Source organism: Gambusia affinis, linkage group LG04 (genome assembly GCF_019740435.1).
Source record: "Gambusia affinis linkage group LG04, SWU_Gaff_1.0, whole genome shotgun sequence".
NCBI classification, from domain to species: Eukaryota; Metazoa; Chordata; class Actinopteri; order Cyprinodontiformes; family Poeciliidae; genus Gambusia; species Gambusia affinis.
In genome coordinates this window covers 30,901,428-30,928,726 of record NC_057871.1, presented here as the reverse complement: position 1 = coordinate 30,928,726, position 27,299 = coordinate 30,901,428, and the positions used below count along the sequence as shown (strand labels likewise).

General features: G+C 37.2%; 2 protein-coding genes across 3 annotated transcripts; one reads left to right on the top strand and one right to left on the bottom strand.

Annotated features, from left to right (window-relative positions):
* Nucleotides 1–2,004: 2,004 nt before the first annotated feature.
* On the bottom strand, nucleotides 2,005–11,616 carry abcg2b (ATP-binding cassette, sub-family G (WHITE), member 2b). The gene is made up of 15 exons (XM_044113128.1): nucleotides 11,377–11,616; nucleotides 10,334–10,393; nucleotides 10,134–10,251; nucleotides 9,902–10,057; nucleotides 8,849–9,006; nucleotides 8,514–8,665; nucleotides 8,324–8,416; nucleotides 7,810–7,961; nucleotides 7,417–7,568; nucleotides 7,002–7,091; nucleotides 6,232–6,356; nucleotides 5,025–5,179; nucleotides 4,810–4,899; nucleotides 3,653–3,705; nucleotides 2,005–3,570 (listed from the first exon to the last, which is right to left on the bottom strand). The coding sequence occupies exons 1-15, from the start codon at nucleotides 11,526–11,528 to the stop codon at nucleotides 3,423–3,425; spliced, it is 1,854 nt and encodes a 617-aa protein (XP_043969063.1). The 5' UTR covers nucleotides 11,529–11,616; the 3' UTR covers nucleotides 2,005–3,422.
* A 1,629-nt stretch (nucleotides 11,617–13,245) lies between these two features.
* zgc:77849 (UPF0472 protein C16orf72 homolog) lies at nucleotides 13,246–18,914 on the top strand. Of its 2 annotated transcripts, XM_044113125.1 has the most exons (5): nucleotides 13,358–13,426; nucleotides 13,524–13,831; nucleotides 16,863–16,943; nucleotides 17,033–17,308; nucleotides 17,402–18,914. In XM_044113125.1, exons 2-5 carry the CDS (start codon nucleotides 13,636–13,638, stop codon nucleotides 17,638–17,640), a joined length of 792 nt encoding a protein of 263 aa, XP_043969060.1. In that variant the 5' UTR covers nucleotides 13,358–13,426; nucleotides 13,524–13,635; the 3' UTR covers nucleotides 17,641–18,914. The 2 variants fall into 2 exon arrangements, with proteins under 2 accessions (XP_043969062.1, XP_043969060.1); XM_044113127.1 differs by having other exon boundaries at nucleotides 13,246–13,831.
* The last annotated feature ends 8,385 nt before the right edge of the window (nucleotides 18,915–27,299 follow it).

Below are 27,299 nucleotides of genomic sequence, written 5' to 3'. Positions count from 1 at the left end.
CTTACATCAAGCTCAGGGGAGTCTCTTTCAAAGATGGAGAAGCACAAGCTTGTGAACCAAAGCTCAAAAAAGAGTGAATCGGTGGTGAAGACCAGATCTAGGAATAATGAAGAGGTGCATTTTACTCTAACACTCGCACCTGAAGCTGTTCTGCTGCTGCAGCGGAGAAACAGTGAGAGATACCATCGTTCTGCTGCCAGAAATGCTGCAGGTGGTTTCAGTGCTTCTGGAAGCACCACCGATTCTAGAAGACGGAGGCAGCAGTCAGTACCTCAGAGGAACAGCAGAGCAGCCGGTAAGAACAATCCTGATGCTCCACTGGGAGACATAAGCTCAATTGTAAAAATCTCCCTCCTTAATGAGAAACACAAGTACGACGATGTGGAGTATGAGGTCGTGGAGGACTTGGGCATTGATGAGCAGGTGGTGCTGAAGTGCACCGAATGGCTGCGTGGGTTGGAAAACACACCGTAACGGTGGCAAAGAGCTTAAACAGGACTATGAGCAGTTTGAAAAGCTTCTAAAGAGGAATTTAAATAGAAGTCTTCAAATCTATAAATCATCTCTGTGTTGGTAAATATCTGTTAAATGGTTGTATTTTTTTTTACTTTTTGCACTTATATAACATATTTAATTTACTGGAGGCAAAATTTTATGTCTGTTAGAAATTAATATCCTGTGGCAGAGGTCAGCAACCTGTACAATCCAAGAGATATTTCTGCTTTCAAACAATAGAATAGTAAAAATATTTGTACAATCTCAGTAGACATTAAAGTATCAAATTGTAAAAATACATGACATCTAAACATACTTAGTTTAATAATAATAACATAAATAATAAAAAAAAAAACTATGTTTGACAGTAACAAGAAGGAATTAATTTACTTGAACCATTGTTGTCTCTTCCTGTAAAAGTCTCATTTCTCTAATAAAAACGTTGATCATTTCTGGATTTATTTTGATAAAGTTCTAAGGACCCTAAGAGAAGGTTGCTTACATCTGTCCTATTGGTTGCCTGGAAACTGAGCTGAAATTAAGTTATGATTTTAAAATTATAGCAGGTTCTTGGAATAAAAGTTGTGGGTTATTGAAGTATGTTATTGCGTTTAATGCAGGTTTTGGGCCTTAGCAGAAATATGGCATTAAGACTAGAAAGGACTGTTCCATGGAAACCAAATAATTTCCTGTAAATACTTGATACCTTCTGTGTTTATATGAGCCAGTTACCACTACAAGCCACAGTTCTCTGAGAAAATAATCAGGCAAAATGTATGTACAGTGTAGTTTGTGATTTATCAGGTCATCTTTTCTATTTGTTTAGTTATTTTGTTGTAAAGTAGTTTGTAAACAAAATAAAATCTATCCTTCACAATGATATGCCTTTGGTGTCATCATACAAGGCAGCTGTCAGTTTGAGTATCTTTTTTCTTTGCTGTCTATTGAAATACTCTCAATCAAATTCAACTTCAAATGCCTTTACTTGTTTTCTTCCCATGACGTTTACCAATGCCAGCTGATCAAGTTGATTCATGCACCTCTTGTGATATCAGTGACCTAAACATACACAATGGAAAAGGTTTTTTTCACTGCACTATTTAAAAACATTGTATTTTGTAAAATTCATTCTCCATGGCCCCTCTGCATTTTTCTGACAATGTAAATAATAAAAAAAAAACTAATTACAAGTTCAAAGATAAGTGTTAGGGTCAACAATGCTCTCAAAGGGATGCTGTGGTGTCCTTAGTCCTTGATGTGGCTGTCACAGGTTCGATTCCTGGCCTGGTGACCTTTGCCTCATGTCTTCCCCCTTCTCTCATTACCCACTTTTCTGTCAATTCTCTATCAAATAAGGGCCACTAGAGCCAATGAAACCTTAAAAATGCTCTCAAAAGTAGTGGAGGAGTAAAGGCAAAAGAAAATGTCTAGTTTTTGTACAGATTGGATAAAAAGTTATTATGTGTAAATCAATACAAACAACACAAAAACTTTTGCATTTAATGGCAGTATAAATATAATAACAGGTTTCAAACAGAGATTTCAGACAAGGCAAAGAGAAAAAGATAATTATTGTAATTATTTAAATTGCAACTGTTGTGCGGCTCCCTTTTCTCCTTACTCCAGAATTGGCAATAAGGAATTTCAAAATACAGACCACAATATTTCATGGAGTAGAATCTTGGAAAGGAAGGTTCCACATGATTAATGAATCTCGGAAGTCATAAAAATGCAGTGATGTTGGCTTTTCAAATGAAAGTTTCAGAATAAACATTAAAATAAATGTGTCCATATTTCATTGAATAGATTGTAGATGTATTCAGAAATAGAGCTGCACCAATTATGAAAATTGTCATCCTTTCAAAATAAAGCTTAGACAATCCTTTAACAAATAGGAAGTTTCAGTATTTCATTGTTTAGAATAGATTATTCACATTGTAGGTCACAAAGTTAATTGAGCCAGTGACGAAAAGGAGATTAAATAAATTCATACAAAGTTTTTCACATAAAAATTACCAAAGAACTTCAACCAGGTATGGAAAGATATTCTATGTACCTTAAAAAAAGGCAGCAAATATTTTTCAGTCATTTTCCAGAGAAGTTCCAGCTGAAAATAGGTTTCAATCATCCAAACAAATCCAAACAAGACAGACAAAAAAATATTCATTATGCTTTTGGGCATAGTGAATGTTCCTCAATTATTAGTTTCTAGTATTTAAATTTTTACTGAAACCCATAAACATGAAATGTTTTTTCAAGACAGCGGAAGTTATTCAATTACAGTCATATTCTGATTTTTAAGACATTTGAAAAACATTCAAACTTTCTCAAAAGGTTTTTCTGAATATATATGCAAATAATACCATTTTTAAATCTGTTCTGTGTGAATTCAAGTTTTTGTGGGATCCCAAAGCTGGAAGCAAGTTCTAAGAAACCAATATAGTTTGTTTGTACCTTAGGTCGGCCATGTGTTTCACTAAAATTTGCAAATAGCTCATCACATGGATTTCCAAACTATAATTTTAAAGAGCTTTATGCAGTTTTCATATTAAAAAGGAAAGCAGGGAAAGTGTGGATTATGCACATATTTTCTTCTTTGCTGCTAATGTTAGCTCACTCCCTGTAATCAGCTTTGTGAGGAATTAGATGCTGGCTTGCCTCTTGTCAGACACTCCCTCATTCCCCTATAAGGTGTGCTAAGAATCAGCTTATCAGCTAAAGAGTCAAATGTTACAACACGTGTGTTTGTTGTGAGTGCGTCACTCAGTGTGAAATACCACGTGAGCTGTTAAACAAATGTTTTTTTCCCTTTCCAAATCTTTAACAACTAAAGACACAAGAAATAAATATATTATAGAATAAACTGAAAACATTTTTCTCTATCTGGTAAAATACCCAATAAATATAAACGAACAGACAGGTTGGCATCACTTCCATCGGTTGATTCGCAGCAGCTGCACATATGCCAGCGTCATGCAGACAGTAATGATTCCCAGCAGAGCCACCTGGTTCTGCCAGAAGCCCCACACAGAGTAGTCAATGTCCATGCTTTTCAGAAATGCCTCTCCTGGGATTCTGCAGCACAGGGAAGAGAATATTGTTTTCACTGAGAGGATGTAACTGTGGGTTGCAATCGAATCATTGCATTCACACTCACATGGTATTGTTGCTGTAGAAAATCTGGCCTTTCATCTCATTGATGTATACAGCCTAGGAAAGAAAAAATGGTTGGGCTGAATTATTACATCACCTGTCCATCTTCCCTTAAACACCTTTGATTTGTTTAGTATCTTTATTGCATACGGTTAAAGTGTGATTTTTCACATTTTCAGACATTGTAAGAACAAGCTTCAAAGTATTTTGTTGTTATTTAGTGATATAGACCTACAGAAAGTAATGCATCATTGTAAAGTCAAAGGAAATGGATGGATTTTTAACTGCTGTATGCATCTGTCCTCTGCCCCATTCCCATTTAGGAAGCTGCCTGATTAGTAAGTTGAGTTGTTTGTACATAGTTCACTCTCAGATTCTGTTTAACTATAGACTGCCTGAAGTCTTGCAGAGTATTTATGTCAGTGGTTCGGTGGAGAAAGTAGCTGTTTCGTAATTGGAAAGTTGTGGTTTCGATTCCCGCTTTCTCCCGTCATGTCACGGTGTCTGTGGGCAAGACACTTCACTCTAAGATATCCACAGCTCTCTGTATCACTGTAGGAATGTGTGTGTTTGTGAGAGTGACTGGGTAAATGGAGCTCTACAATTGAGCTTTGAGCTGTCAACGTGAGCAGAAAAGTGGTTAGACTTGCAAAGAAGGATGCTTTTTGTTCACAACATGTGAACAAGAAAAGAGCCCCTCTACACTGCTAAGGCTAATCATTTGGCACCTTCATCCTGAACAATCTCCACTGTAAAACATGGTGGTGGCAGCTTCACATATCATATTCATTTGATTAAAAGCCTAGGTATATATCAAATTGATAATTTGGGACAAGATTGGAAATTTTTGCTTTGACTGAGTTTTTGAATGTCAGTATTTAAGCTGGTAGAGATTCATTCTAAATGCTGTACTTGCAGGAAAACGTGATTCTACTAAGTATTGACTGGGTGGGGTGCTACTATGCATATGCGGGGCACACTTTTCAGATTTTCTATTTGTAAAAACAGTTTGAAACAATTTGTTTTTCTTATGTGTCACAGCTATGCATTATTTGGTGCTAGTCTAATACATTAAATCAATAAAATACAACAAAGTCTGTAGCTGTAACAAGTGAAAAATGTTAAATAGTAGGAATACTTTTGAAAAGCACCATATCTTACATTTAGTCCATAACTGAAAATACTGATCCATTTCAACCAAGACAACCAACTCAGCATGGAGTTGAGATTGACGAGAAAACCACCAAAGACCTACAACAGAAAAAGGACAAGATAAGATCAGGAGTGCCAAAGAAGAGAAATCAATCGTACTATATTCAGAAATCAATGTTAAAATGTATCCTGAACGTTTCAGTGCATATGTCCTGGAATCTTACCATCATGAAGACAAACGGGAGGGCAATCAGGATATTAGCCATTGCGAATGTAGATACACTGGCAGAGACCAGGAAAGCGAGGCCAACTCCTGCCAAGCTGACCAGAGACATGGTCAGGGCAAAGCAGAGGAAGGCCACAAAATCTGGCTTCAATCCTGAAAACAGACGAGAGCAGGTAAACAGGCAGGTTCTGCTACAAACCAACCTGAATTTTAGAAATGACAGCAAAACGTAATCAGATCCATTTATTGTAAAGAACTATAACTAAGCATCTTATCTCATATAAAAAAAATCTTTTTACCGTGGTTCAAAATGAACAGTTAATTGCATTTTCATGTAGTCGTATTAAATGTATGGGTGACTCTGTGACAGAGTCCAGTGAAGTCATACAAAATGAAAATTGTAGTCAAGGAGGGACATGTGCTTACATCACTCTTCTTGTGTTAATGGGGGTTACATTGACAGAAAGATGCCTGCAACAAACAGGTCCATGTCTATTCTGTTCAACACAATGTGAGAAGTTTAGATGCAATGAAAAGATCTCAAGACACTCAAAATTGTCCAGCAGATCCTGGAGCATGTCCCTCTGAGGACTGTTTCAGAGTTCCCACCAGCACAGGGCTGAACGTTTTGAAAGCAGGTGAGTGAGATGATCTCCAGGAACAGAGGCTTTTAGCACACCGGCCTCTAAAAGGAAAGACAACAAAGAATCCACTTCTCTGCTAGACAGACACTTAAAGGACAAACTGAAATTCTCCAGGAACAGAAGGAAGAGTCAACAGATGACTGGTGAAATGTAAATTCTCCAATGATCTCTTCTTCTAGTCTTTTAGACACCTGGAGAATCATTTTGTTTGAAGAAAAGAAAATGAACACTGCTAAAAGTTTTGAACAAGAATGATCTACAGTAAAACACTAAGTATTTTGATCATTTTCTTATAAAACGCTTTTTTTAAATAAACATAAATGCTAAAACAATAGCACAAAACATTTACATTGGTAAAACGCTTTGCTATGTCTTTGAATCCATATAAATAAGAATTTAAATGTAGAAAAAACAACTACATTTAATGACCCTAAACATTTGCAGAAGTAGATTTTTAACACAAATTCTTACTCTGAATATTCACGATTTCAAGAAAGTGGACAGATTAATAACTGGTGTATGTACTCTGTGTGTATACTTGCTCAGAAGTGAATACGTTACCCATCATGTAGTAGGCGATGGCTGAAAACACAAAGATGGGGATGATGCGGTTGGGGATGAGATCAGCAAAGATCTTGGACAGGAAGTAGACAGAGGTTCTGTAATATCCACTGGAGTTCTCATGACTGTAGATTAATAATAATAAAAATAAATATAAAATAAAATAAAGAGTTTGATTAAAATGACCTAATCTTTTTTCCAAATCTTTTGTAAACTAAAGTGTGAGTTTGTTTGTATTTTTAGTTTGCTTTGTCAATGAATGAGAATGTTAACGATAATAAAATTGTTTGTAGATGTGGTAACTAGACAGCATATTTTATAAAACTACTGATTGAGTGAATGGAATCTTCATTCTTAGCATTATAAACAACAAAAGTCTGAAGAAGAAAATAAACAGAATAACTAAAAATAAAATGAAACCTTCATACTGAGTTGGAAAAGGAGCAGGAAGAAGCCAATGCTCATCAAATCCTGCCCCCATGTGACTCACCCAGGATACACACATTATGCATTTCAGTCTAAAATATTACAGACACACCACTGTCGCCCTGGAGAATATCACTGGGCAGCATCAACTAATTGTTTGGCAAAAAGAAGAGAAAAAAAAAGCTACAAATAATACCCCTAAGCATTACTAAGGCATAGCAGCTTTACTTTGAAGAACATGTTTTTATGCTGTGGCTTCAGTGGGAAACCAGAATGGGAAGAAAATTATACCCCGATCTCAATGTCCTGAAACAATTCACATTAAACATTTTATTGCTGCTTACATGAAGATTGCTCTTTCGTTGATAAAGAGTTCGACAGCAGAAAGATTCCCAAAGACCATGTTTATGATGAGGAAGAAGAACGCACCACTCCTGATTAACGAGAGAGATGTAAAAAAACTTCACAGTGACACATCATTTCAACATGATGGCTTATTATTTATTCAATTAAATATTTAATTTTCTAGTTCGTGTTCATAATCCTTAAACTATGCAATTTTACTTCATAAACCTGTGAGGCCTTATCTCAATTTGATTATGTCCTGTTTATTTATTTACTACCAATGCCCAAAACATGCATGAAACTCATTTCATAGTCACAATAAAATCAATAAAAACCCCCCGCCATGTTTATTTTCATACCAATGAAAATAAAATTAAAATGGATCCTTCATAGTTCAGTTTACACATTGTTTACCTGTTCTGCAAACCCTCTGGCAGCGTCAGAGGCATCTGGTAGTAAATAAGTCCCACCAGAATGGCAAAAAAGATATTGAGAGCCAGCTGGGCGTACGAGGTCTGGGGATTCCTGAGAAGGTTCAGCACGGTTCTTCCACACACCACACGCATCTGTCTCACGCACACAACAGTGTTATCTTTTTATAGCCATGACTGGGTTCAATCACTAGTTATATGATAACCTCTTATCATATAACAGGTGAATGATATGTGTCATAACTTTGTTTTCATAACATCTTAATTGGTCAGAACAGAACATCGGTCGATTATTAAACTGAAGTTGTGGGTCTTTTGAATAGAAAGAAAGATGCTGTTGTGCATCAGTGAATTTCTCAAACACAGATCTGCTGACCTGATATAGGAAGGATGTGTTGTAGTTGGCTGCCTCTTCTTTTCTGTTGTCCATATCAGTAATGCTCTGGTTCATCTGATCCAGTTCCTGCATTACATTCTGGTACAGGCCAGACTCACGATGCTTCATTGCCAACCAGTTCTTGTCCTCCTCTTTGAAATTAAAGACATGAGTGCCAAGTTAAAGACAAAGTTTACATACATCCACTAATTTACAAGGAATGTCATATTTAGAGTCAATTTATCTTTTGCAACAGAGTCTTCTTAAGAAAAACAACACCAGATGAGACGAGGCTCATGTGGCAGCCACATCGAGGACTAAGGAATCCATATGTGAGTTGTGTTTTAATCTCTGTGCCATCACTGCACCCCAACTTTTAACATTTTATAACACAAAAACACAGTGGAGCAACTGGTGGTTTAAAATACGGTAATTAGTTTGACTTGTCTATTTTCTTGTTCACAATAAGATATGCTTTGAGCATAATATGACTTTGCTGTTTGGAATAAACTACCTGCAGTCTGTGGTTGCTTTATGGATGTTGCCTCTCCATTTGTGATGTCCATGAAGAAATCAGCAGGGTTGTTAAAAGGCTCAATTTGATACCCTGTCCACAAACAAGGCAGGTTTTTTAAATTATATGATATTCTCGTGCAACTTTGTTTTTTCTTTTTGCGCAGCATGTTTGTGTTTATGTTACGTACCGATGTCTGTAAAATATTCCAGGGCATGACCTGCTGCCCCTGCGTACACAATCTCCCCTTTATGCATCAGAGTGAGGTGGTCAAACTGCTTGAAGATGGAGTAGCGTGGTTGGTGGATGGAGAAGATTACAGTTTTACCTCTTCTGGACAGTCTGAAGTGTTGCCACAAAATCAAAACAGGAGACGTATGGACATTTGCTTTGTAGCAGGTGCAAATAGCAGAAAATGGTTTCTGCACTTTATCATACTGCTACATGCTGCTTCAGAATCTCATTGGTTTTATAGCATGAGAAGATGTGTTGTCAATGGGTTGATGTGTTATAACTGAGTCATACTTGTGCAGCAGACCGATGATGCAGTTTGCAGTGTTGGAATCCAGCCCTGTTGTTGGTTCATCCAGAAACAACAGAGAGGGAGAAGTTATGAGCTCCATTCCGATGCTGCACCTTTTCCTCTCCCCTCCTGACACGCCTCGCAGAAACTCAGTTCCTATCTGTGCTCATACACACAAATGCACACACTCAAAAATTGTCAGTAGATAAGGAACAACATAAAATATTTTCATGATCTTTATTTTTTTTATTTTTTGTCAAACTTTAACTTATTTGGATTTTATGTGTCAGACTTCCATAACTAAGAATCAGTTAGTTTACAAAGCTACAAATGGTGAAGTACCACATAAACTCTGGAGCATTAGAATGGTCATATTAGCAACATATGAGTTTTTCAGCCAGTGCAAAAAAAAAAGGTCAAGGGGAGACAAAATTAACACACAAATGGATTCAACTTCTCTACAGAAAATCTTAAAAATTCTCAAACTGAATAAAATGGTTTGCTCATTAGCAGGACTTTTTTCCAGAGTTTGACCATTTGCTGAAAAGATCATTTGGCCATTTAATTTGCATTGATATTTTTTCAACAAAAGCGTTTTAACATTTTCAGATAAGATCCATAGCACCCATAGAGATGCTTCGCAAAGCAATACAAATTGTGTTGTTTTTACCTAACAATTTTAGCATGATTCCATTGTATTGAAAACTGAATAAAGGTCACTGACACGCACAACTGATTAAAGTACTGTTACTAGATAGCTAAACAACTTTTGCAAGAGCTGTATTCTGGTTTCATGGCCTCATTAAAAATCACAAATCATAGACAAATCATGTTAAATGTCAAACAACACCTAGGTTAGAAAGTGCCTAAGAACATTGTTTATTCACTCATAAAGATATGTGACTTCTGGCAGTTTATTACAGCATTCTGCATAAATCTGCATAAATCATTTCATTGCTATTAAAGCCTTCAGGGAGATGTTGAAGTATTATTTCAAATGTTATTTTAAAGAAAGCTATATGTTACAAAATTTGCTTGTGCATAGAGCTCAGTACCTTAGTTTCAGCACAGTCCATAAGGCCCAGGTCTTGCAGGATGGAGTTCACTCTTTCCTGTTTATCAGCAGAGGAGTAATGCTTTGGGTTGAGACGCAGGTTGGCACTGAAGAGGAGGTTCTCCCTCACACTTAGAGTGCCCATCAGGATGTCATCCTAAAACAAAATCAAAAAGGTAACATAGGAAAACAAGCATTATTAGGTATGGAACTTTGCATGTGTCTTTTCCTACCTGTACCACATAAGCAGAGCTGAGCCTGAGTTCAGAAGTGACAGCTTTGCCGTTCACTTGGACTGCTCCTTGGCGCAGTCCAGCTGGATCTTTTCTACCTGCTATCACATCTAGAAGTCTGTGCATAGAACATAAAACTTATTTTTAGAATTTATGCTCAACTGAATTTGTAACAATGTACTTGAATGAAAACTTCTTACGATGTTTTACCACTTCCTGTGGCTCCCATGATAGCATTCATCCCTGGTCTCATGATGCCACTACAAAAACATATGCAAGTTTTATGTTTTTAAGGTGCACTTTATTAATATTATTACAATTTCACAGACAACAATATTACCCAGTTTTATATAATACATATGAATGTAACCAAACCATTTTACACCTTCCTTGAAAATATTTAACACATCAAGTGAACAGAAATAGAATATAATATATTTTTAACTCATTTAAAAAAAATAAAAGGCGACATGATAATGTTTAAATATTAATTAATTAATTAATTAATAATTTTGTGATTATCTTCTTGTATTTCTTAAAAAATACATTTCAGGCCAATAAATCAATAAAAATGAGCAACATAGACATTTTGTTATTTATTTTATAGATAGGAATAAAAAGAGCACTATAATCAACAATGTTATATAACACTGTATTATAATAATATAATATAATATAATATAATATAATATAATATAATATAATATAATATAATATAATATAATATAATATAATATAATATAATATAATATAATATAATATAATATAATATAATATAATATAATATAATATAATATAATATAATATAATATAATATAATATAAAATGTTTTTCCTCTGCCTCTCGCCCGGTGACCACTGGAGATATAGACACCACTACCCGCCTGACCCAATGGGTTAAGGGTGTAAGAAAATGGAAGGATGGATAGTATAATTTTCATATATTTACCTACTTGCTCCGTATCTGTTTTAGATGTGGGTGGAATAGAAAGCTGACTGACAGCAATGAATGTTGCTGGATTTAACCTGGACCTCATTTTTATGCAGATGGCCTAAGGATGATATTTGTTGTGATTTAAACTAGATTAAATAAATAAGATATGCAGTAAAACCAGCAAGCAAGCAAGAATAAATAGAAAAAAATAGATATAGAAATGTAAAAACAAGGATAAATTCAAATACATGAGTGACGATGCTACTAGCTTGTAAATTAACATTCTCAAATGTGAAAGATCTGGTCTTACCTTACATCTTTGAGAATATGTTTTTCAGGACCTGTCTTTCGGCAGAACTTCTTCTCTTGAACACTGTAATGCAGCCTGGTGAAAGTAACAGTCGGCCCAGGTTCCTGGAAGCAAGCTTCAATATCAGAAACTGCCTGCTCGCCCTTGGTCATCTTCACACTGCAAAGTTATCAGACAAATATGAAGGAAAAGTGCAAAATGTAGACTTAGGTTTGAAAAAGCAGCTGAAGACCAGCCTGATACAGATACTCATGCAGGATGACAAAAAGACTGTTGAGGCAGCTTGTTAAAATGTGTTACTGAGGGAGACTTTTGGACTTCCCCTTTCTTCAACCTATAGATCTGAGGCCAAACAGGGACTTGGCATCGAACTTTTCCCTCCACCTCTCAATAGTAATTACATCTAGAAGGCAATAAAGGCTGTCAGTAAAACAGTTAATGATTACAATTCTCAGTGACTGTACCTCGCTGTTTAGAAAACTAGAAACTAGAAAAGCCTTTCTAACACATTAAGATATTTCATTGATGATAGAAACTAGTGGAAAATCATAATTGAAGCTGCTCGCAAAAACACAAAGTGCCATTATGAAGAAAATATAATAAAAAAAAATATATTAAAAATTGCATAGCAAAAATCACACAAGAACAAAGAAACAAAACTGGAGTTGGTTGAACAAAAGACCTGCATATTTGGACAGAATATAACAGATAACAATCTGTGGCCATTACTGGTTAAAAATGTCTTGTATTATAATGTATTGCAATGTATTGTAAAGGTATGTGCAATCTTTTAAAGTTTTTTTATATGTACATTTGATTTGTGATGAATTAATGTGATAGAAAATAAATTTGTGTGATAGAAAAATCTAATGTACATGTGAAGTGATAAAGATAATCATAACTTTCAAAATGTTTTTAAAACTGAAAAAGCCTGACATGCTTTTGTATTCAGCCCCATTTATGCCTTAATTAATTACAATTTTAAACAATTGTTGGTGATTTTTCAAAAATATTTTCATAATGGATATTTAACAAGTCATATAAGAGATTACTTATTCATTTATCTTCATCCAGCCATCCATTTTCTAATGTCCCTAGTGGGATCAGGAGGGGTGCTGGTGCCTAAAGTTCCGGGCGAGAGGTACACCCTGGACAGGTTGCCAGCCACAGGTCAACACAGAGACAGACAGCACAAACAACCATGCACACACACACACTCACACCTAGGGAGAATTTAGAGAGACCAATTAACCTGACAGTCATGTTTTTGGACTGTGGTAGGAAGCCAGAGTACCTGGAGAGAAGCCATGCATGCAGGGAGTACTCAATGCAGAAAGTTCCCAGGCCGGGAATTGAACCCAGGACCTTCTTGCTGCAAGCCAACAGTACTACCAACTGCACTACTGTGCAGCCCTCATTTATCTCCAATTATTATTAATTTTCTATACATTGATGTTAACTATTTCTTTTATTTATGAAATATTATCTCTTCAATTAGTAAAGTGAGTACTTGAATTAACTCTCATGAAACAGTAGGTTGGCAAAAATTTTTTGAGGTAAAATATTTAAACAGATGTTATTTTAGAATATTGATGTAAAACTTTGAATAATGTTTTCCATATTAACTGGATATTTATGGATTATTGCTCTAATAATAAAAGCATGAATTTACTTGGATTTGATTTTAACTTGAAGTAGCTAATTTAAGAACTTATTTTCGGTTTTACTAAAATTATGTTATATCAGTAGTTATCTGATAAATCGTTCATTACTGGACTTTGGCATTTGAACCCCTATAGAAATCGGTCTAAAACCTTGTGTCCTGAATTTTAGTGGTTAGAGTGCCCTCTACCGTACAAAATGCTGATTGGCAGGTTATATGGCTTCTCTTGAGTAAGATCAACTTTGTTTTTCTCTGACCTTTTCGCGTTTTTGTCAGTATCCAATCAGAATTCGTCTTAGGCATAAAAGACCCGCCCGTACCACCCAATTCAGCCAATCGACTTCAGTACAGTGAGAAATGGGAGGAGCTATTTTCAGAAATTCTAAGGTGTTGTCATCCGCTTTCTTGGGTTTGGTGTTCAACGTTGGGTAGATAATATTGACAATGCGGCTCTAACAGCATTACTATTCATTGGTTTCTGTAGGTGGTGGAGGGGTGTATTATCTATTTCTCTGATACAACGTCAAAGAGAGATAGCTAAGTCATCCATAAGTCCGAGAAAACTCCACTTTGAACAGAAAGCTAACCTGTTAGCTATGGAGGAGAGGAAGGAAGAGGGAGAAGCTGAAATCCAAGAACACGGCCCCGAGCACTGGTTCTCAAAATGGGAACGACAGTGCTTGGCAGAAGCTGAACAGGACAATCCTAATGAAGAGGAAAGGGAGCAAAGTCAACAGAAACTGTGGCACCTCTTTCAGAACTCTGCTACCGCCGTCGCACAGCTTTACAAAGGTGGGCTTCACACTTACCGAAGTTCTGCTTTGGAGCTAATGCTAATCAAAGCTAATCCTAACGGTGTCTTTTGGCTGATAAGACACAAAGGGTGCTCTTAATACTAATCGCGGAATCAAATTAATTTTAACATAATATTCTTTCATGTTTTGTTTTGTGGCAATGTATTAGGTTGTTTGCCTAAATGAAGTTTAACCGTCAATATTCTGTGGTAATGTTCTCAATATCGTGACCCTGAGGATGACTGAACAGCTGCTAACGCTAGCCGCTAACAGCCGGTCACCGTGTCAGACCGTCAGACAGCCTCGATAAAATGTGTATCACAGTGACCTCGGCTGGCAGAGCTCCTAAGCGTAACGATTCTAATCCAATTATGTTTTATGTAAAAACAACGTTTAACTTAGAATTTCTAAGGCGTTCGGTCTCTCAGTTCGGACAAATGTTTTAGTCTTCGCGTCAAGTTATCTAGATTGTCAAAATGGCGATACTAAGGGAGAGGGTTGAAAACAACAGCTGTGTTGACGATCAAATGCTAAGAAAATTGTTGCAGGTTAGGTGGTGGATATTTGTCAGTTGTGACAGAGAGAGGGATTATTCTAAGGGACCAAAATGCAAATCTCCAAACAGTGCAATCAGGTTGTCTAATGACCCCCCTTGTTATTCATTGCTACCACAAAATGGCGAAGGGATTAACATAAATGTTTCCGTATTTAAGTTTATGTACATGTGAAAGTTGTGTTTCTGTCTGAATTAACTGTCGGGTTTCCCGCACAAGTGACAAATAAAGGAATAATTGAAGTAGGTATTTTAGTATAATTTTCAGAGTAGGATGATTTGAAAGAGTATTAAAAATGCTCATATCAAGATTGTGGTTTTAGATAAAAAATAGACATCAACATAATTTAAAACCAAAGTTTCTGCAGTAATTTATGTCCCTGAATTATACAGATTAAAAGCTAAGGCCAAAGACAGAATATTCACCACAAAAGTGAAGTTATATATTTTTATGAAACTTAGTTTAATTCTGTGAATGACTCTTAAAAGGGAAATGGACAGATGTAAAAACAATTTCTTAGCCAGATGTGATTAGAATTTCTCACTTAAAATGTGGAAAAGCTGATTACTGTCACCCGTAACAGCCAAGCTAAAAAATTATAATACATAAATATAAAAAGAAATTTGACTATGCATTTACGTTGCAATATTTCGAACAAATATTTTCTATTTGGTTGAAAATAAGTTTTCTATAAGAATTTTGACTACAACCCCACTCTTTCATCACCTATTTGACCACAGTGTATAAATGTGTTTGTGTTGTGATTAGAAAAGTGTGTTCTCTCATATCAAATTAATAACATTTGTCTAGAAGAGCATGAAAATATTACATAGTAGACTTAAAAAAACCCAAAAAAAACAAGTCTGCCCACTTTCTGATAAATGGAACATGGTTTTAATTACCCAAAATCTTATGAAAATCTCAGTTGTGTCCCAAACTAGACTGAAATCGAGACAAAACAAAATTCTGTTTATTAATAATTGTCAAAACTTTATCCCACAAAAAAAAATTGAAAAGCCCTTAATTCCAAATCTAAAACGCAGTGACCTGAACATCCAGTTGATTTGACAAGCTTATGTACCTGTTTACATTTATTCATTTTTATCTCTTCCAAAACTGGCTTGATCCTTTGATTATTTTGTATTGAACAAATCTTCTGGCTGAAGAGCTCAACACAACATCTAATTGCTCTTTTCTGTAACATTGTTTTAAGGTTCCCATTTGACTCCTGCATTCTTATATTATGTCTTGATTTTTATGGTAGAAAATGTTCCACACGTAGAATTTGAGTTTAAAAATCAGATGAAACTTTTTAAAGTGTGTAAATATTTAGTTTATCCATCTCATAGAATAGTTAGAATAGTTTTATTTGCATATCACATTTCACCAGCAGGGCAATTCAGTGTGTGCCAGGTAAAAACAATATGGAGGTGCAGTGGTGCTTAGCGGTGGCTCTTAATTTTGCTTCGTTGTTGACATGCTCCTTGTCAAGTGGTGAAGTCATTTGAAGCTTGTTATCTTTTGTTGTGACTACACATGGTGGAAGAACTTTTCAGTATAAGTTTACGGACTTTTATTGAGGGTGAGGGGCTTCTGGAGGCAGATGCGTTTACACCTGAAAACATGGGCCAGATAAGTTTGAAATTAATTATGTAACATCAGTCCTGTGCAAGAATGACAGCAGAATTCTGGCAAGTTGTACGGAATATATTTAGAAAGTAGAGATTTATTTGATGTCATATAAAAGTACTCAGAAATAATTTTTAATATTTTAATGGTAAAATCATACCTCTCTTGGACATCATCTGTTAAAGGGGCAGTATTATGTCAAATTGACTTTTTTGGGCTTTATGTTATATTGTTATTCGCTCATCAAAGACATACCTTGAGTGTTGCCTTGATTTTTATTTTTTATGCATGTTTCATAAATCATTTAATCTATATGGCAACTATTCAGTTGTGCAAAACACTTGGGTGGACCTAGCCCCGCCTTTAAGACGCAGCCCTCCCTCGCAAATCCCTCACTGAGCTCCATCAGACAGCAGCAATTAGCAAAAAGATAACTGGTAGCAATAACTGGTAAAAAGTGTTAAAGGATCCATGTCGTGATGACCACCCGAAGGAAGAGTTTCAGAAAGGGCAGGAGTTTTTAAAGAGACAGAGGACCAATTTCACTGCATTCTTGAAGAGTAATTTTTTGTTGATGTTTCAGGAACATGTATCAGAAAATGGGTCTTTGTTTTTTGAATGTTGATCTTCAGAACCCTTGATTATTTTTGAAAGAATTACAAGCAATAAGTCAGTGACTTGAATTGAAACTCAAGCCAATCATGCTTCTATATTTTCAATTTGTTTCTCAGGGCCGTTGGATTTATACTTTCCCTAGATGATAATTGTAATAAATGGATTTGAGGGAAGGTGAAAAGAAAAATCAGCATAAGATACTTGGTGACTCTTTTGAAATGCTCTTCACAGATCGTGTGTGCCAGCAGCAAGGTCTGTCCCTCTGGGTGCCCTTCCAGAATGCAGCCACAGCTGTCACTAACCTGTACAAAGGCAAGTAACAAATGTCTTCTTTTTTAAATTGCCTATCGTGTGTATCATGTCCAGATTTAATAAAAGCAGTAACTGTTTAATTCCATTAGAGAGTGTGGAGGCCCACCAGCGGAGCTACGACCTGGGTGTTCATTTAGGCCACCAGCGCAGGAATAAGGAGGTGATTGCATGGGTTAAAAAGCGACGAAGAACTATTAGACGGGAAGATCTCATCAGCTTCCTCTGTGGTAAAGTTCCACCTCCGCGGACAGCCCGCGCACCGCCAATAGTTGCTATGGTGTCTGCAAGTCGGCCATCACCGCCAGAGACAGACAGCTCTGTGGAAGCAGATCTGCAGCCTTTCAGAGAGGCTATAGCCCTGCATGGTGAGCGAAAATGTCACGCTCAGTGGGAAACTGTTGCTGTATGAAGTCATGTAGAGTTCTGTCTGACATTGTTGTATATATTTATTTTTCCAGGTCTGAGTGGTGCTATGGCCAGCATTTCTGTGCGCTCCGGTCCTCCAGGTTCCCCGACACACCCTGCCCAGTCTCTCAGTCGACGTAGGAATGGTCTCCACGACATGGACCTGAACACCTTCATAGCTGAGGAGATGGCGCTTCATTTAGATTCTGCTGCCACTCGTAAACGAGGCTCTGCACCCCACAGTGACGTCATCACAGACTCACCCACTCATAAACGGAACAGAATGCTGTGAACTGATCGTCCAATCCTCAGCTGTCCTCTCCTTGGTGGCCGGTCGGACAGACGATGAGGACTGATGCCTTGGCTGACCATCAAACTCTTCCTCTTTAGTTGCAATGTTACGAATAAAGAAAAGCTTGGATATTATCAGTCTGCATATTTATCTCCTTCCTTATTTTCCCACCCCATTTTCTTTTTTGTAAGAAATGTCACTCATTCTCTCCATTGTAAAGTTCATTTTATGATTTGTTTTGCCCTCAGTATTCTGATACAAGCACTCATTGCTCCTTATATCCTTAAAGTGCAGAATGTTGCATTTAAATATTTCTCATGCTTATTTTTTCTCCAAATCAGATGAACCCAATTTATGCCTTCTGTTTTCAGCTTGCATCCAACCTCTTCCTCATTCATAATCTTTTCTGCAGTGCAGGTCAGCATCGGGGTCTTCAGGAGTCTGAACTGCTGCTGCTGTTTGGCTTGACTTGAAAACGACACATAGATTTTACTCTGCTGCTGTTTTGTGTTAGCCTATTTGACAGCAGAACTGCCACTCTTACTGTATCGTACATGTCTCTGCCTTTAAGAAAGCTGCTAGAGTATCTGGTTGTGGTGCAACAGTGAGCGCGTGTGCGCACTTGTTTCCTCTGTTATTGGCAACACCCTACTGTTTACCCTTCATTTACTTACTGAAACAAGGGTTTATTGCAGCACATCGGTTGAATTCACACAAACCAGTGGGCTGATGGGATTGATGTGTTCTTAACAAAACATTCTTTGACAAAATCCCCTCATTCTCTGTTATTAGCAGTTCTACACATTAACTGCAATACCATCCATAAACAGAAATGGCCATTCAGAGTTTTTAATTCCATATGGATGCATCTTGGTTCTTGTTGCATTACAAGCAGTAACAGTGGTCAAGACTTGCATTTGACCTGCTAAATGTTTACACTTAACCCATAGATAGATCATAGTATTGTCATTATTTTTTGTTCCTTAATTTTCATGATGTGCAACACTTTCACACTCGTGATTTCAGCTTTAAACCTAGAAGGGGCCGGTGGCTGTGAGATTATATTTTGTTTAGCCAGCTCATGGAATAATGGCTGTGTTAGTTTGGCAAAAACGCTTGTTTTTTGCTGATTTCACACGCTGTTTTGTGATACAATCTTGTGTAAGCATGTAAATATGTAGGTGCAGCTATGTGGTACATATTGTAAAAAGAAGTGCTAATCCATTGGGAAGTCCTTGTACAATGATTCTAAAATAAAAGAGAATACAAATGTTTTTGTTTGTCTATTATTATAATTATTATTTCTCATCCGTTCAAAATAGACTTTGAAATTAATTTCTTAATCTTTTTTCTTAGAAAAGGCAGAAGGAGAAACTGGCTACAAAAGTGATTGCAGCTTTTAATCAATTACAGACATTTTTAAACTAATACCTTCTTTATAAACGTGGCTACTTTATTTCCCAGTTACTCTAAACAAGAACGTTTAAATAAATTTGATTACTACAGCGTTGTACAAAAAAAGTTGTAAACTGTAGTTCAGCTTTTAAACACATGATGGCGACACATACTTTATTTTAGGAAGGCAAGTATATCTGTAAAACCACTTACATATATGGTAACTGGTGTTTACTGCTGTATATTAGTCCCAGATCCCATATGTTTTTAAAAATGTTGCTTCGGAGAGGGAAATCCTAATGAAGTTAAAGTTTCAGTTTTTTAAATCTTTTTTTTTATTTATTTTTTTAATCAATTTAATTTTTATCTCATGTTCCTTTCCATTATGCTTTGTATTTTTTCAGTTGTTTAAGAGTTTCTTATGACTCATTTTGGGCATAAAAGGACACTCAAATAATAGAACTTTATTCTACCTTTTCACAGCTGACAAATTTAAACAAAGCAAAAATTCAATTTTTTCTTTAGACATATTCTTAGTGGCAATGTGTATTGAAAATAACTGTTTCTTTAGTTGAATCCACAATTATTTTGGCACATACAGTGTTGTTGCACCAATGTAATGATTTCCAGAAAGCCAGCAAAAAAACATCCATCCATCCATCCATCCATTTTCTTTACACCCTTCTTCCCTAAACGGGGTCGGGAGGGTTGCTGGTGTCTATCTCCAGCTGCGTCCCGGGCGAGAGGCGGGGTTCACCCTGGACAGGTCGCCAGTCTGTCGCAGGGCAACACAAAGACATACAAGACAAACAACACACTCACACCTAGGGAGAATTTAGAGAGCCCAATTAACCTGACAGTCATGTTTTTGGACTGTGGGAGGAAGCCGGAGAACCCGGAGAGAACCCACCATGCACAGGGAGAACATGCAAACTCCATGCAGAAAGATCCCCGGCCGGGAATCGAACCCAGGAACTTCTTGCTGCAAGGCAACAGCTCTACCAACTGCGCCACTGTGCAGCCAGCAAAAAAACATGAATAAATGAAATGCTTTATTTTCTGCTATTATACTTTTTCCTGAAGAATATCATTTTCAGATATACTTTTCAGATATAGTTTTCTAATGTCCATTTCAATTACAGTCTTTCCAGTATTGCCAAACCCTCTCCCGACAAAAAACAGCAAAAAAAAGGCATTTTTATGCCTGTCAAATAAAATATAATCTACATGTTTAAATAGGAAAAACTAATATTAACCACAACTTAAAAGAGAAAAATAAAATGGGTTATTTAGGTTGTATATTTTGCCAAGACATCACTTTATTTGTTTTATGCTCCTTTTTTATGGGTCAATACAATTCCCATTATTATACAGTTTTACACAAAAAGAAGTTGAATTAAAAATAACCAAAAGTTACTTAAGGCTAAATTCTTCATCTAAAAATTTTGTTCAAAGTACACAAAAAACTAAATAAAGATTGCTGTATATACATGCTGTATACCCGATAAAAAAGGTACCTGGCCGCATTCATCAAAGATTAGAAAAAATCTTTTTCATGAGATATTTATTTGCTACTTATTTTATTTCTTTTGTCTTTTCTAAATGTGTTGGGATTTTAATTTCTCAGTTTGGAATTAGCTCAATAATTTGTATTTTCATTCTCTTTCCTGCCAATTGCACATGCTGGGATTATTTATACACCTGTTGGCAAATCTTCAAGAATAGAAAAAATATGCAAGTGTGAAATACTATGAGATATTAATTTGAACTTAAAAAAAAAACGTTTTTAAATGCTGTGGGGGAAAAAAAACTATTACCAAGCACTGTCAGGTGAAATCACTCAATCAGGTTTATTCATATATTGTGCACAATATAGAGAGCTTGTGGGATAATCAATAATGAAGACGTTCTGGGTGAAGTGCTCTGCTAGTCTGTCCCTCCAAAACATGCGAGAGACAGACTGGTTCCCTTGCAGCTGCAGCAAAACAACTCCCAACCTTGTGTGTGTAGCCCAAATAGGTTCTTTTGGTGAGAGTTCACAAGGATTTAATATAATATGATCAGCAGATGTTAACATATAGCAATTTTCCACCACAATGCTCTAATAGCAATATTCCCAGATGCCGTTTGATGTTACCCCGTTCAGTGACTTGCACCTGACATAGTGATAACACGGCTGATGAGTAAACAGAGGTAGTATATGCTAACATCACCTAGAAAGAGTCACCAGTGAACACAGAAAAAAAATGTAATTGAGCCATTACTCCTGCTGAGGTATCCCCAGCCATTCCCAGACTAGGACCTGTGGTTTGAGAAACCATTGAGTAATGTTCCTCTTGGACTTACATCAGTGGAGAAGTAGATAATTTCTTTACTGTTGTTATTTTTATTGTGGGCTTTTGTTCTTTGTTTACAATGAGTGTTGGTGTATTGCGTGGCACAGTTGTTAGAGGCCAGACGACATACGGAGGGCAAAGACCTTGACTTGAGGTCTGAGTCCCTCCTCGGTTCATCTGCCTCATGTCTTTACCCCCTTCTTTCTACTGACCTTCAGTCAGATTACTGTAAATTTTACAGTGTAAAATAAAGGCCATTAGTGCCAAAAAAAGTTGTTTAAAAAAGATAGGTATGCATATTTACTTCAGTCTTATTGCACACTCAATATGAAACTCTAAAACCGTAACACTATTTGAATTATTTTGTGGATTTGTGTGAGCACCCTCGAGCCAGAAAAGTGGCTTGTATTCTTGACTCCTTTCTTGGTATGGTATTCTCCAAAGGCCAGGCCTCATAAAGGATTCAAATAAATACCAGTACAGGTGAACCTTCTCTGCAAGAACAACTTCCAAGTTGCCCAGTTTGAGTGAAAGGTGACACACAGTTCCACGATAAGGTAAAACTTTAGAGGTGTATAAAAAGACAGGAGTCTAACATGCGGGGGCGTGGAAGGTGCCCCCAGTTCAATGCTTCAACTATAGCTCCGTTGTTGCTGTCGTGGTTAGTGGAAAAAAAACCTTTTTTAAAAAAATAAACAAACAAGCCATATGACACTATAATTTTTTTGGCCAAAAGAGAAAAATAAATGTTTTCCCATTTCATTGTCAGCCTTTGCAGACTTTTGATCAGATCTCTGATCTGATAGCTCGTCCATTGCACACACTTTAAAAGCCCCACTCTTCGAACCTAACTGTGGTTTGACACTAAATCACAACGAGCTACCAGCAGGAACTTCAGTCAAGAAGCAAGTACAACACACTCAAAATGTCAGAGTAGAGAACATTCAGATCAACAGCCACATTTGACTCTACAAATTTTGGGTTCACCAAAGTAAAATACCCAGTTTGATCTGCCCGTCCATCACCATATAGTCGAATTGAGAGCAGCAAAATCATACAAAAGTATCTGCTCTGTCTTTTGGCTTCTAACACAGAACAGTTTTCTCTTTTGGTTTCAGACTCGAAAGGCTCCTGTTTGACGGAACGATTGAAGAGAAATAGAGTTGACCACAAGCTGCTTCACACTTCAAAAGAAGAGCTGCGTTTTTAAGCGCATGCATGTGTGTGAGGGAGGGAGAATGTGGGATAGAGTGAAAGAAAGAAGGAGACATGATGAGAAGCAACAAGTGTCTGAATGTTCCAGAAAACCCCTCGAAGATGGCCATCTGGACTGCATTCACACACACTCACAAACACAGAGACATATAGGTGTCTCCACAGACGCCGTCTGGTCTGAGGGACAGAGCTGATGGTGCAGCTTGTGAACCATTGCATGCAACATATCTATATTTCTGTTCTTATTAGGACCTTGTAATGCTTTCATTCATTCAAATATGCTATTTTGTGTCTAACCCTGAAAATGATCAATACATGTAGTGATGGGAATTACTTTCCCCTTGAAAAGTTATTCTGTTTCTATTATTTTAAGTTTAGATCAAACAAATTTTAATAGACAAGACCACCTGGAAATACAAAAAGCAGTTTACAAATGATGTTGAACTTAATAGTTTGTGCCGCCGATGGCAGCAACAACTGGCGTAAAACCGACACTAATTGTTTCACATTTTTGTGTAGCACTTTTTGATCCACTCTTCTTTGCAGAATTGGTTTAATTCAAAACCAGTTGTAGGTTTTCAAACATTAACTGGTTGTTTAATATCTTGGTGCAGCATCTTGATTGAATTTAAGACCAGACTTTGACTTGACCACTGGGAAAATTCAGTTGTGCATTTGTTTTATTCTTCAGCCCAAGTTTCTGAAATTTTATGAAGTAGCTTTCAGGATTTTCTGCTACAGAGCAGAGAATCCTGAAAGATAATGAATAGCTACTTTCAACTGATTTTAGCTTGTTCAGATTCTGAAGTTGTAAAACAACCCCAGGCCATCACACTACCACTACCATGCTCAACTGTAGGTGTGATACAGTGTCAGTTTTACCTGAATTAAAACAGTTTTTATGAACTTTATGAAGTTCAGCTTTTATCCCACTAGTCCACAGCACAGCTCTTAACTGAGACAGTGATATAATGCATGGTGCTTGAAGGGCTCTGCATGTTCAAGCCAAACGGCTGAAATCAATTCTCAGTGTCCCAGTTGCATGACAAAAATTGCATAATTTTCTTTTCACCCTAATGTCATCTGCCTCTTCTTGTCACAACCCCCCCCTGCTGAACTTTTCGACCCACTTTGCTTACAGATCTTTTGTGTGATTGGTCAGAATTATGTGGAAATATTTGTCAATACAGTAAACATCTCCTCAACTTCCAGAAGCCAGTTTTTCAGCCAGAGAGCAGAATATACAATTGTCCGAGGCTATGAGGAATTATTTAGTGTTGGACCACAACACTAAACTCTACTTGGTACTCTTCTTAATATTCCACCAACATTTTCAGTTTTTTAATAACATGGAAAATAAAATTCAATGTTGCAGCTCCTCATTTTATTTACCCTTCCTCTGAACTTGTGAACTTGTAATAGTCGGTCCAATTAACCTGATAATCATGTATTTTGGATTGTGGGAGGAACCCGGAGAGAACCCACCATGCACAGGGAGAACATGCAAACTCCATGCAGAAAGACCCTGGGCCGGGAATCGAACCCAGGACCTTCGTGCTGCAAGGCAACAGCTCTACCAACTGCACCACTGTGCATCCCACTTAGTTGGACCATGCTGGGCCATTTAGAACTGCTCCATGGGTTGTTGATTGACTCTTGCGGTAATTTTAGTATGCCAGCCATTACTACAATGATTCACCACTGTTCCATGTTTTCTTTTTTCCTACACTTGTCAAAAACTCCATTTTGTATTATTTCTAGTTTGCTTGGTTAGATATTAAATTTGTTTGACATTTAGGTGCAGCAAAAAAAAGAAGAAAACATCAGAAATTATAAGGCATAAAACTTTTTGCCATAGTTTGCCGCCCACATACAGTGGGGTAAATCATAGTTTTTGGGGTCAAAGCTATGTTTTACCGCTCCAGGACATTCTCCTTAATCCCTTAGTCTTAATTATACCAGGAGAGGTCCTAATGCATAACGATACATAAACAAGTAAATACACCACACACACGCATAATATGTCATTATTGACATTGACTTCCATTCATTATTCAGTGATTTCTAGACCCTAATGCTGACCCTAACAAAAACCTAACCTTTACCAGTACATGGTTAACCCTAAACCTAAACTAAACTTAATTCACACCTTAGTTCTAAGTCTAAAACAGCTCTTCTTCTTCTGGGATCTTTTTAGCCCCATAAGAAAAAATGGGTCCTCACCCACAGTGAAGAGTAATGGACCTTTCAAGGTGAGAGCCCCCCCCACACACATATACACAAATGTGTATTCCATCATTAAAATTGTGAGTCTGTATGAGTTTGACTGTCAGGGAGTCTTCAGTGGCAGACAGCTGCCTTTCAGTGATGCACTACTTAACTCCGATGTGCATGTGTGTCCACAAAAACGGCATAAACACAATGGGCAATGGTAATTGCTGCAGCAGCCTGTGCTAATTGATTGAGGACAGCATGCTTATGTACTAACATGCAGATTAACACATTAGCACATTAGCACATGCACGTACACAGAGGCCAATCAGGCCTCCTCATGGTGTGTCCCTGGAGAGAGAATTAGACAGGGACAGAGCAGTCAGAGATCAGGGAAGGAGATGGAGGATGAAGAGGTGCTGGAATAAAGAGGAAGAAAGGTGAAATGCTCTCTGGAGAATGGTGCTGGTTGGGGCTCTGATTTTGGTGCACACATGCTATGGTAGGTGAGCGGTGTGTAGTGTGCATAAAAACAAGGTCTGAGGGATAGTCTCTTATTTTTCTGATGTGTTTTCTTGAATTCTGCATCCTCCTTGGAAAGAGCTCCTCATCTCCTTTCTCTCAAACACACACAAACACACACAGCAGATTCTCAGAGCTCTCTGTGCACCATCGTGTATCCATCTTTCACAAAAAAAAATAAAAAATACTCACAAGCTGATCACCATAGCAACACGTTATGTTTCTTCCAGCACTATTTATCCCACCCAGAGGGGAGGGGTTGTGTGAGTAGTGTAGCTGGAGACGGGAAGCAGAGGTGGTGTGTGATGAAGGGGGTTGTGATGCAATTCCTCCCCCTCCCCTAAAAAAAGATTCAAATGGTCATAACATGAGAGGTGGCCTGCAGCTCACGTTTTTAACCACAAGGCGGCAGCAGTGCTTAGTGTAAATCAATCACAAGCAGCACAAATATGACGAGCTGTACCCCTCTGCAACTAAACACCCCACCAGCTAATTCACCTTCTCATTATAAGGTGTGCAAGCGAAAGAGTTTAGCAAAGTTTGCTAGCATCAATTTTTGTGGCAAGTGTGTGACAACCCCTGGACTGGATGTGAAAGGTTCAAAAGAGGCGTCTTCCAAAGCAATGTCAACCAGTGGGATGCTGGGTACACTTTAAAGGATGTAGGGAAAACTGATTGAAAAGGGCAAAAAAATAAAATTAATGGTAGAACAGAAAAGAGCAGGAATAATTACAAGAGTCCCTCCCCTCCCCCAAGCATAAGGATTAGATACTGTGCTGCTGGCTGCACATGAGTTTGGTCTTGATCCTGTATGCTTGTGCACAGTGTGTAATACAGTTACTGTATATGTGTGCTTTTTGGAGGGTGCTCTGGAAGCAGGTTAAGTGAGGAGTGAGTGGAAAAATGAGAGAAGTGTAGGAAGAATAGAGAATGGGATGAAAGGATGTAGGTGAGACCAGGAAGAGGGAAGGGCCTAAATCCTCTGAGCTTTAGGGACAGAACAAGAAGAAGCACAAAGAGACTAATAATGTGGGGAAGGAGAAATGTAGAGGAGAAAAACAGAAAGATGCTGTTGGCTGTGTAGGAGACATGCAGAAAGGAAGGACAGCAAAAAGATAAGTGGAGCTGAGGAGTCAAACAAGAGCGACTACTATCTGTTAGTCTGAAAACTCTGTCAACTCTTCAACTTTATTCTCCCTCACTCCACACACACCTACACACCCCAACTCACACATACACTTTCACAGTACTACTTGACCCTCTCTTCTGCACTGCTTTGTTTGTCGATTATTCTCCAGCTGAAGTGAGTTTTAGTTTTTGGCACATTATAAAATTTTCAGGAGGCTTTACCTGGCGTGACACTGTGAACTATTAGGTTTTAACAGTGGCTGACCTGTTCAGTGGCGCTCTGAGTTTGCTCTGAGTCATATGTAGCCTCTGCACGCCACTTTGCCAAGCACAAAAAGTGATTGTTTTGCGTTTGTCAAAGCAATATGAAAGTATAAATCTGACATCCCCTTCCATCAGGTTTCCATTGTGTTTTTTTAGAAATTGGAAAAATTAAACATAATTTAATAGATTCAAACATAATGTGTGAATCTATTGATTTTTTCATAATTGGTAAAGATAATGAAACATATTTAACATGGCTACAAGTACTGCCTGACAGGACTTACTTGTTTAACTATTCTTTCTTTTTTTATTTATCATATTTTGTTCATTACTTTGCATTATTCCATTTTTGTTTTTAGTGTCAAAAATATCAGTGTTTTGCTAAATGTTTTGTGTGAAAATTATTCATGTTCACAAAAGATAAATTTGATGAAAATTTAACTTTTTCTGCATCCAGGTCATGTCTGGAAACTGGGTGCACAGACACAGAAAAGAATGAACTCCAACAGCATTGACTTCCAATCATTTTTCATTCATTTCTGACTTTACTCTAAACCTAACCATTACCAGTACATGTCTAACTCTAAT

Excerpts from the sequence above, each read along its gene's own strand:
- abcg2b (XM_044113128.1), bottom strand. The coding sequence starts at position 11,528 with ATGACCAAGGGCGAGCAGGCAGTTTCTGATATTGAAGCTTGCTTCCAG. Across the intron at positions 9,007-9,901 it reads TGGACTGTGCTGAAACTAAG|ATAGGAACTGAGTTTCTGCG; the intron begins GTACTGAGCTCT and ends GTATGAGCACAG. Across the intron at positions 6,357-7,001 it reads AACGAAAGAGCAATCTTCAT|TCATGAGAACTCCAGTGGAT; the intron begins GTAAGCAGCAAT and ends ATTAATCTACAG.
- zgc:77849 (XM_044113127.1), top strand. The coding sequence starts at position 13,636 with ATGGAGGAGAGGAAGGAAGAGGGAGAAGCTGAAATCCAAGAACACGGC. Across the intron at positions 13,832-16,862 it reads CGTCGCACAGCTTTACAAAG|ATCGTGTGTGCCAGCAGCAA; the intron begins GTGGGCTTCACA and ends TGCTCTTCACAG. Across the intron at positions 16,944-17,032 it reads TGTCACTAACCTGTACAAAG|AGAGTGTGGAGGCCCACCAG; the intron begins GCAAGTAACAAA and ends TAATTCCATTAG.